At 31.7% G+C, this 11,330-nt stretch overlaps 1 protein-coding gene across 1 annotated transcript in view; it reads left to right on the top strand.

Moving 5' to 3' along the window:
• The first annotated feature begins 1,839 nt into the window (after positions 1-1,839).
• The window catches only part of LOC100180034 (protein kinase C-like 1B), a 16,393-nt gene continuing 6,902 nt past the window's right edge, over positions 1,840-11,330 (top strand). Inside the window, exons 1-10 of the mRNA XM_026836463.1 lie at positions 1,840-2,128; positions 2,249-2,383; positions 3,068-3,119; positions 4,292-4,445; positions 5,982-6,016; positions 6,850-6,926; positions 8,248-8,383; positions 8,888-9,018; positions 9,261-9,300; positions 11,016-11,278. Of these exons, the coding sequence (XP_026692264.1) occupies positions 1,922-2,128; positions 2,249-2,383; positions 3,068-3,119; positions 4,292-4,445; positions 5,982-6,016; positions 6,850-6,926; positions 8,248-8,383; positions 8,888-9,018; positions 9,261-9,300; positions 11,016-11,278 (1,230 nt within the window). The 5' untranslated portion in view covers positions 1,840-1,921. The remainder of the gene's footprint in view (positions 2,129-2,248; positions 2,384-3,067; positions 3,120-4,291; positions 4,446-5,981; positions 6,017-6,849; positions 6,927-8,247; positions 8,384-8,887; positions 9,019-9,260; positions 9,301-11,015; positions 11,279-11,330) is intronic.

Below are 11,330 nucleotides of genomic sequence, written 5' to 3'. Positions count from 1 at the left end.
TTGCAGAAATTCGGTTATTAAGAGGTCAGGAAATGGTACAGGTACCCATCCCAGGATGACAATAACATGATCCGATTCGTACAAGTGTACATTATAAAACTCTTCCCGTTTAGATAGTATTTCTCTGAGCTCTAGAACATTTTCTCTTGAGCTGCAAGTAACATCGATTTTTGTTCCTTTCATTTCAGCAATTCCCTGAATTTTCTTTCTTTCAAAGCCTATTTTCTTTAAGATATCAATCACTTCGTGTCTTTTGATTTGCTTTTCTGTTTTAAAACTCAGACAGTTGGGGCGTTTAAACATATTAATCTTTTGGGTGCTCACCACCCTAGCAAAGCTAGCTTTTTCGCTCATGTTACGAGAACCGTCCGCACGCTGCCGTGCACAACCAAGAATGTCATGATACTTCAACTGTACCTTATAACGATTTTTTTGTAATTTTAGCGCCACCCATCGTATTTATTTTGAAAATAGCGAAACAACAAGGTGGCAGTATGGATATGTAAACATATGGTGACGCAGTAGCAAACTTTATATTGCGTACACAGATATCCCGTGGTTGCGCTCCACGAGTTTTGTATTTTTTAAATTATGAACCACAAGGCTGCATCGGCAAGCTGTGGGGGTGAATTTAGTATTACGTCGTCACCTTTTGCTAACGCATTTCCTTCAGCGCGAGGCGGTGCTTTGCGCGCATCACTTCCCGGTAATCACAACGTAAATGGATGATTGTGTCGAGTGCAAAGTACGTATTCAGCTTAGCAGCTAACAAGACAGCAGTCAGTGGCCATAAACGGCCATTTCACAAAAGCCGGTTTTAGATGCAATGTAATACCATTCTTAAGAGCGTGTTTTGTTTATTTGCTACATTTCTTATAAGGCCAAGAGCAACAGACTTTGCCAAAAAATAACAGCAAAATTTATAGTAATAAATTGATTCAATTAAAAATGTTTATACATATCATGTACATTGTCTGCATAGAGCAGAACAAAATCTGTTTCACTTTTACATTAGTATGATATCGCACTAGAATTTATTTTGTATTTCTAAACTGACATTTATTTTATCACCTTTTGCTTTTTGTCTAGTCACAGAGAGTCTGTAAACAAAGTGTGTTAGTAATGCATACAAGATTGTCTGTGTATTTGTTTACATTATGAAATAGGGTTTATAATAAAGTTTGCTATACTCTTAATGGCTTGCATCTTATATTTCTACAACTTAAACATTTTATATAAATATAAATAATATTTAAGTCAGCATTGCACCTTTCGGGCAGTTAGATGTAAGGTGTTTATTTAACTACTTATGGTCTAGACTATGGACAGTGATTTAGGTTGTTTTATTTGTTCACATTTTTTAAAATGTAACTATTATTAAGCATGTTTTCTAGAACTTTTAAAATTAATTTTCAACATAATTGTCCGACTTCATTCCAAAAAATATACAGGGTATCAGTGAGGGGTAACAAGCATTTTAAAGTTTTTTTTTTTTTTTATTTTGTTTTTTTTTAAATACGTGCGACTGCAATTTACGGAGCAAACAAAAAAAGTTGGAATAAACGCAAATAGTTCTTAATTGTGGTTGTGGGTGTGAAGATTGCAGAATAACACTTTTTTAACTCAATTGCAAAAATAGGCAACAACTAGGGGGTAGGGTTTTCTAAATGGATTAGAATACCTAAAAAGTTTACATTGCTAGAAATCCTAAATCTTATTTTATCTACATTTAGTTTTATTTTATACACAAGATACTCGGAATGTTCAAACAGCAAACACCTAGAAAAAGGGTTAATGTTTGGCACCCCAATACTTACCCATTTATTTTGTATTTGTTTTTCCAGATTTTAACCTAGGTTTATTGTACTACCTGTTTTACATTTGAAAGACCAAGGGCATAGTACCCACAGTTAGTTCGGAAATGTCCGGGTTTTCTGGCACCGTCAATGTCAAAATCAATGAGGCTTCTGACCTGAGACCCACAGCCTTCAGTAAACGGTTGCCTGGGATCAATGTGTCAACTCTCGACACTTACGTTGAGATAAATATTGATGATCACATCATTGGAAAGACTCCCACAAAAGCAAAAACACTCTCCCCTATTTGGGAGGAGTCATTTTCCGACCAGGTGCGTTTGTATACTGATAATTATTCGGCTAGCAATTTCTATTAAAATCCGTCTACTATATCAGTTAAATTATAAACCATATCACTTCATCTGCATAAACGAACTATTAACTGTTCTCAGGTCGTGAATGCCGATGTTATAACTTTTCGAGTTTTCCACGATGCCTCTGTGGGCGCCGATGATTTTGTTGCTGATGCTCAACTTGCGTTACCTCAATTCTGTCAAGAACATAGGTCTGAATCAAAAGAGCTCTGGGTAGGATTGATATAAAATTATAATTATATATAATTATAAATATATAGTATATATCTTTTGTAAATTATGAGTCAATTTTGGTATCAGCACAATATTTGTCATGACTTTCCATTATCAGTATATTCATGTTTATTTATCAGATAAGCCAACTCATATTCACTTTTTTTAATAATAGTTTATTGGCTTATAAGGAATTGATAGTTTAACTGCAAGAATGCACAGTTTACAGTTATATATATATATCTTTTATTTTATTGTGTTATTGCATGCAGTTCCTATAGTGCACTTACTACTTAGTACACTCACTTTTATAGCCTATGTATTTGCTATTAGTATAATGACCATTACCAAGCCCAAATATATATGACCATTTTACCAAGCCCAAAATATATCTATAGTAGGGTAGGGGAAAACAGAACACTTTTAGCACATAATATCCCAATATTATAATTTTGTTTTAAAAAATTACCAACGATCTATGGAAGTTGTAAGGCTATGGTTTTATAATTCTTTGAATGTTCTCTGTTTACTACCATATGGGACAAGAAAATGAAATAAAAAGGTCCCCCGTCTTCCCCCACCCTACTATGTAATAAATATTTACAATAAAATTAAATAATATAATATCAAATAAAATGATGGCCCTTAGAGTTCCCACTGTTTACATATCACTTACATTCTCAGCTGGATCTTGAACCAACTGGCAGACTAAAAGTCACAATGAAACTCCACCAAGGTGGGCATTAATAATTTATTGTTTTCCATGACTATCGTTGTCTCAGTGAAACATTTTGTAAGGAATTGGCTGTTTTTTTTTAATGTAAGGTTATACTACAAAGATACTATCTTGTTCATGCATTGTGTAAAATTGTCTATTGATTTGGGTTATTGCATTAAATCAGTAGAGTATGACAAAATGTAAATAAGGTGTGTGAAGCTGTTTAATATTGTATATCTGGTTATATTGGCTCGAACTATGCTACTGTTTGTTTATAGTTGAGTGGTTGTGTTATGTTTACTGGTAGTTCAAGCTATGATGCTTTTAAATATTTATGATTGGTGCTGATCTAGTGAACAAAATTACAATTTAAATTAATAAAATATATATATAGGCTACTCTCAATTTTCAATTGCAATTACTTTTGATTAAAATGAAATACCCTGCTTATGTATAAAATTAATATAAGCTTTGCTAAGTATGGTATTGTTGTATACCCTGTCACAAACGTAAAGCAGACGTGTGGTAGTTCTCTGCACCAGACATGCAACCCACATTAGCGAAAGATTACTGACGGCTCAGCTTGCCAATTATCCAACTTTTAATCTGCTGCGGGCACGTTCAATTTTTCATGCGCTGACGACCGAACATTGTGGTTAGTCTGGCATGTCTGGAATGCAAACACAACAAAAGCTGAATTATGTGTGCGCTGTTTTGTTAAGACAGCAACCAAGGGTGTAAAGTTGATAAGTATAGAGTTACCGTTAAAATTACACACTGTCCGGATATGTATTTCTGGATATTACTTGCCTTGGTTGGTAAAATCTTGATAAAACCAGTTATAGGAAAATTATATAATTATAAGGAAAACTTAGTTAGCTGTTTAATACAAAAATACTGTCTAATAAATTAGCAAAGTAGCAGTATTTTAAAAATCAAAACATGAATTATGGCTATATGGGTAAACCAACTGATATATTTTAAATTCATGTATTCTTTAAGCTGTACATTCTAAGACATTCCAAAACATTTTTATTTCATCTGGTTTATTTCTGCCCCATCTAAGATTGCCAATGCAATTAATGTCCAAAATCAATATTTTCTGGTTAGCGGCATAATGCCATTGGCATTTGTCTATAGTGCCAAGTGTTGTGAGCAGGTGAATGACTTTTCCTCTAAATTGCTTCCAGGGGCCAATGTCAATCACAAGTTTAAACTGAAGGAAAGAAAGCGTGGTAGACGTAATGCAGTCAGGCGGAGAATACACCGTGTTAGTGGTCACAAGTTTCTGGCCACCTACCTAAGGCAACCAACATTTTGTTCCCACTGCAAAGACTTCATATGGTGAGACCATCACAAATATTGGCTAATCATATATTCACTAACAAACACCTTTATCTTGGCACAGCTCATTTGAAAGTTAATAAATCTAAGTTCAAATATCCTTTGGGATCCAATTTTATTACGATTGACATTTTGCATTATAAAATACGATGTTTATTGGAGCCAAATTTGAGCATAAGTTGTATTGTATAAAAGACCATGATTTTAGGCATTTATTTCCAACCCAGAAAACATTGTTGATATTTTTTTTAAATGTCAAACACCAATATATATAGTACATTTTACAATATGGGTTTTACTTTTTCAACTGAATAAGTTTGTTACATAAAATTAGTTGGTCCACAAGTTTAACAATCAAGAAGCAATACTTAATGTAATACTTCATAACTCACTATTTAAAAATTAAATACCAACTTATATCAGCTTAAGACCATAATAGTTCATATCCCAAAGGTCTAATGTTGCATTTAAGGAAACTCAGTGGTTTCATTTATTTATAAATGCTTGCATGCTGTTAGTCATCCTTTATAATAGCTATAGCACCACAGGGATTTATGTTGCTATTTAGAGAATGTTGATGTTACATTGTGGATATTATTTCAGAAACTTTGTTTTTCTTAAGTTACTTCTTGCTTTTGTCACACTAATTTTACCTATGATCAAACAATTAATTTGTGGTGTTTATTCTGGCAAATACAGCTGCAGAACCATTTTTCACACTGGTAATTTAAATTTCCTAAATTGAAAGTGTGAACCATTACCACATTCAGAACTTGTCTAATTCAGTTCCCAAGAGGTTTTACTAAATTAGAGAGGTCAGCGGGTCAATGGATTATGACCCTTTATCCGGTGATGTGGCCATAAATTGATCAAGATGAATCTTATGTTTGATGTTCACCGCTTGTGTTTTGTTTGATTAATTTTGCCACAGTTGTAGAGTGGCTGGCCTTCTATTCAGTACCAAATAGAAAGCATTCACCATCTGTTTGATGTGTGTTTTGTACCTATTGATACAAACCTGAAGCGAACAATATTGTTCTCATGTAAATGGTTACGCATACAGTATGGTTTGTTTGTAAAAACAAAATCTTTCCATTTAAACATATAAAATCTCCATAGTCCACTCATCAATTAATTGAACCTGTTACACTTTAAAACTAAGTGTGGGTGTGGTAGGGAGTAGTTACTGGTTGAATGAATGTAAGAAAAAACAAAAAAATCTGAAACATTTTTCACTGAATTGTTGTTATGGTTGAATGAATGTGAAAGGTAGCAGGGTGTGTACAAGTTGATGACCGCCACTTACAGCATTAAGAGTTAAATTCTTTGACATTGTTTCAAATGGTATATTGTTCCAGCTTTTAACCAAAAACTTAGCCAATTAAAATCGCATATACAGTATACTTCTGGACTAACCCCAACACACATACAAATATAATTTTATATAAAACTATATAGCTTATAGCTCTATACATATATATTTACATTAATATTATGCTGCCAAAAAAAAAATAAATTTCATATAATTTTTTTCAGGGGTTTGGTTGGAAAGCAAGGCTACCAGTGCCAAGGTATGATTAAAAGTTACAAACTTTTAGTTTTTGCATACTATCGCACAGTATTATGGTTTTTTCAATAAACTGGTTTACTATTTTTGATGTACAGCACTTTTTTATTCATATTACTTTAAGGGTCATTACTAATTTCAGATTGTGATAAGTCCATACTATTCTGTTAGCCTGATTAAAATCTTAACCACAGCTATAATATGTATCTTATAATTACAAATGGTATTTCAAAACCAAATGTAAATCCATTTTCTTACAAGTCTCAAAATAAATATTATATGTATTGTTTGTTCTGTGACCCTCTAATTTTGCCTCCGAATTTTTTATGCCAATTTTAGCTTTTGATCAATAATTTTATATTAATATGATAAAAGTATAAAACGTATGAAAGAAATCAGTTTTAATTAAGTTTAATATTTGTATTCAAGCAATTGCGAGTAGTACAGATAACATATCTGTTTTGCATGTTCTCTAGTAGGTAACAACATAGGTGCCAGGCGCTAACATTCCATTTTTTTGTATTGTTAAAAATGTGATTGTTAAAGTACCATGCACATGAGCGCTGAATTACAACACATGCATTTAATAGTGTGAACAACATGAACATTTTATATATAAGTGTATTATAGCTTATCGGCACAGTTTTACTGATAATCAGATCGTAAATATTGGTCAACCTCTAGTAGTTAGTATGTTAGTGGCTTAGTTAAAATGCCTTGTTTTATATTTCTAGTGAGCTACTTTACTGTAATAGTCGCAAGTAGTAGTTCATATATTGATGTGACAGAAAGTATGGCTGTAATTTATTTTTCAATTCAAGTCTTTTTGATTTTCAGCTTGCACCTGTGTGGTACACAAACGCTGCCATGAGCTTGTGCTTAAGAAATGCCCTGGATGCAAGACCGAAATACCGGTTTGTACATTTTCTTTTTGCTTCAGCCGGCTGCAGAATTGATTAATTGCCAGTTTGCTACAATCACAAGGGCTGAATTTAATTACTCGTTTGTGTTTCCGTTCTGATTGAAAGTAATCAAGGTTTTAATATGACTGCTGTTTTTAAATATGTTTTTTTTTAAAACGAACATTTTTTGTTGATTATTTTGTTAAGGACTAATTGAAAAAAAATATTAAAAATTCAATTTAAATTTACAATTGGAAAGTATGGAATATATATTTGTTTGTAAAATATAAAATACTTTATTAGGTTTTATTTTTTTATTAACAGAACTATATACCAGCTTATCCTGAGTCTCTTTTCTTATCTATATTTTTTTGTTTTTTTGATATTTAAAACTTTAGGGGTAACTTTTAATGTATATATACATTTTGTTGGTATAGGCCTACTCATTTTATAGTGCATTCTTATATTAAAGTCGATAAGGTAACAGTTTTTACTTTAAATGAAGTCAAATTAAAGTAGTTCAAACCAGTCTTATCTGTTCATTTAATTAAATTTAGAAATATGTTATGTTAGAACCTTAAGCATATCACCAAAACATACCAGCTTATTCACTTTAATTTCACCCCTTTATCCCTATTACATGCAACATGATAGGCTTAATGCTTCTGTACTGGTGTAGTTCATTTAAAGTCAGGTTATTTTACAATTTATTACATCTAAATGCCATAAATAGCATACAATCTATATAATCTGCATGCCACTGCCACCAAACATGCCACTACTGCAGACCACACAAGGCAGATGTGCTAAATGGAGTCTGCAGAGCATTTTATTCTACCATATGTTACTAGAAATATTTGTGTACCAACCTAGCTCAGATTACTGTTAATCAGTTTTTAATCAGTTGCACAACCAACTTGTCCTATTAACAAAATCTGGTTTATAATTTAAAAAGTGTGTAAGACTAGAAGATAGATAAATGTCAAATTAATACTTTTAGCATGTTACCATCATTAATTAATTTATACATCTATAATTTTTGTCTTTTGGTTTGATTTTGTATTAGTTCTATTTCTTACACAGTTTGTTTTGTCAACTGTTTTTATCTAAACTACAACAGCTGTTTTTTCGTAGCTAAATGTTTGATGATGTTGTTTACAAATTAAAAAAGTTTGTTTACAAATTAAAAAGTTTCTTTATGTGTCTTGTATGTAAAAAACTGTTGTTGTTTTACCTTATCACACACATCACACACTGAAATATGACTCATTTTAGGCATTTGGTTGACCTGTTTTGTTTGTTGTGGAAACTTGAACAAAATGTTTTGTTACAGGAGAATCCATCGCTGGGTCGTATAAATTTCAATGTACCCCACAAGTTCCGCCCCCATAATTACCCATTTTTCACATTCTGTGACCACTGTGGCTCTCTTTTGTATGGTCTTTACTCACAAGGCATGCAATGCAAATGTGAGTACAATTTACACTTGCCTAACTTTTGCTGAGTCGTTAGCAGCGATGACATCACTAATGAGTCATAGTTTGTTAGAGGAAATATTAATTGGTGCATGGATTTAGTATGCCCACTCAAAATCTATTGCGCATTATAATTAAACGAACCAAGTTGCTAACTCGTTGTACTAGCAGTGAAAACACAAATAGCACGTAACTTTAATTATCATACGAACAGTTTTAGATGGTTTATTAATACTATACAAACACTTACATAAAATCTATAAATTGTTTATTTACATACGCACTTTTTTAATGACCATTATGTAGATCAACTATTAATAATGCACACAAAGGTACAACAAATTGGTGCAATTTAGGCAACAACAGCTTGAAAACCTTAATGAGATTTGTACCACAATGAAAAGTCATTTAAGTTAAGAAAAACTGTTGTATTTTTTGCACTGGATAAGCTAGAAAATGACTATTTTTTAACATTTAACCTATTTGCTATTATTCCAGCTTGCAAGCTAAATGTTCACAAACGTTGTGCAGCCAATATACCCAACTCTTGTGGTATAAACGAGAAGCAGTTAGCTGATATGTTAAAGGAAATAGGAAAACTTGGTATCAGCAACAGTTCCTCCAAGAAAGTAAGTTTCCTGAGCATTCTGCATACGAGTATTTAATAACTAAACCCCAAGTATCAGACACTATTTTTAGAAACTGTTTTTTTTTCTTGCAAAACTGCTCTATTTAATTTTAGGTAGTTTTTAATTTGTTTTTTTTTAATAAAATTAATAATTTTGTTTAAGAAAAACTAAAAGCTGAAAAAGTTTGTTTTTTTACAATCACAAATAAAAATTAAATTGTTTTTTTTTTGTATGTATTGCAGTCATTCAGTAGCCAGACCTCACTTGTACAAGGCTCATCAGGTAAGCACTTGTTTTGACTTATTGTTTATTTATGTGTTGGTCTAACTGTAGCCAAGCTAGTTAGCTCATTAGAGCCATCTGCGCATGTTATTCAAAACTACATAACTAATTAAACAAGATATTTAAATCAGTTGTAAACCAGCGCATTAATAAGAGGAATGTGATTTTAAAACTGTTAAGGATTCACATCTGTTTGCAAACTAAATATTTCAAACCATTACGCAAACACATTGTACAAACTGATTGTTAATTACTGTTACGTGACACTCCCTAAACCATTCCATGGCACACCTGTTTATAAAACTTGATTTATTATCTTTTCAAGTTTGTTTTGGCATTCCTACTCAATAATATTACACTAAAATCTGGTTTTCATCAAGACGTGTATGAAAAACAGTCTTTCATGTGTTAAAAGCATTTATGATTAAACAGATTGTAAAAAAAGAGAGAAATAAAGCATACGTGGACATACTGTACATTATTATACAGCTGGCTCTATTTAAGCTTATATTATAATCAAATAATTTTACCAAAAGACAGTCATTAAAATATGCTTATAGCTAAAAACATAAATAGAATTAAATGGTTAGTAAAAAAAAAGTATTACACTAAAAATAGTGTGCATAAATTTACAACCCTAAAGTATTATAGTTCCAATTTTAGCAGCAAATTATGGACTTGGGATATAATATAAACTAAATTAAATGTAACATTCAATACCACCACAATCACCATGTTTTAGCACAAATGGGGAATTAAAAATTGTAAGAAATAAATGAGAAATTGTAAAAAATGGTTTCAGCCATTGTCAGTTTAATGTTAAATGACCTGAAAAGTAGTTTTGTTACTTAGTTACACATTAGAACATGACGTTATCAAATTAACCATGACCAAACCCATCAGTGACACTGCAGCACGCTCGGTACATAAAATCTTCTTTAAAATTTAATAAACTTATGCACTCATGTTTGTCGCATGTATCACACATCATATAGGTGTTGCTTAGGGAATGCTAAATACACAAGGGATCATTGTCCCTTGGTTATGCAAAGTGACCTGCGCTGAAATATTTATCCCAATGTACGGCTTAATCAAAAATCTATACAACTTAATTGCCTTCTATAATGAATAGGGTAGACTCTTAGCGTGTTGACAGATGTTTCACACTTCAAAATATTGATGGTTCACATTCAATACAATGTTATTAGCAGGGTTTAAAAATAAAATGTAAAACGTTTTTTGTTGGTTTTGCTGCCTGTTTTTGCATGAAGTAAATATGTTTTTAAAAAAATTCACTTTTTTTTACCTTTAGTTAAAACTATGTGCATGTAAAAAGTCTCAAACACATTTTAGCTATAATGGGTGCTCACTGCTCACCAAGATAAAATTAGAATGTCAAGCTTCTGAACAGAACACAAACACACAGACAACAAATAATTTTAAGTCATGTTATTGTATAACTATGGAACTGCCTGTACAAAAGTTAATTACTGTTCTAACTGAAAGTAAGTTTAGTCTAAAACTTTCTATCTATTTTAAACTTTACAATTTAAAGTTTTAATTTAGAATAAAATCTAACTTTTTTGTGACACTAACAAAGCAGTTTGCTACTGCATGTTCTTCTAGTGCCCCTCTTTACAAATGCTTACTTTATAATTTTTTTAGCATAAACCAGTTTCCTGACGATATTTTAAAATACAAAAATTGTGATACAGATTCAAGTAATGGTTCCATAATGAAACAAAGACTGTCAGCTACAAATAGTGATCCAAGCAAGAAGAATGTCAAACTTACAGATTTCCTTTTTATTAAAGTTCTTGGAAAAGGAAGCTTTGGAAAGGTACTCACTTGTTTGTGTAATAGATTACGACTCTTGCCTATGCCATATATTTGTTGTTTTTTTGGCGCTTTTGTAAAAGTATCTCATTCTTTAGGTACTCGTTTGGAAACAGTTGAATTATTAAAAATCATAGATAAATAATACTGCACTGTTTGTAGGCCATTTAGGTTATAACCATATTTTGTAAAAT

Source organism: Ciona intestinalis, chromosome 10 (assembly GCF_000224145.3).
Source record: "Ciona intestinalis chromosome 10, KH, whole genome shotgun sequence".
Taxonomy (NCBI): domain Eukaryota; kingdom Metazoa; phylum Chordata; class Ascidiacea; order Phlebobranchia; family Cionidae; genus Ciona; species Ciona intestinalis.
This window is presented reverse-complemented; position numbering and strand designations above follow the sequence as displayed.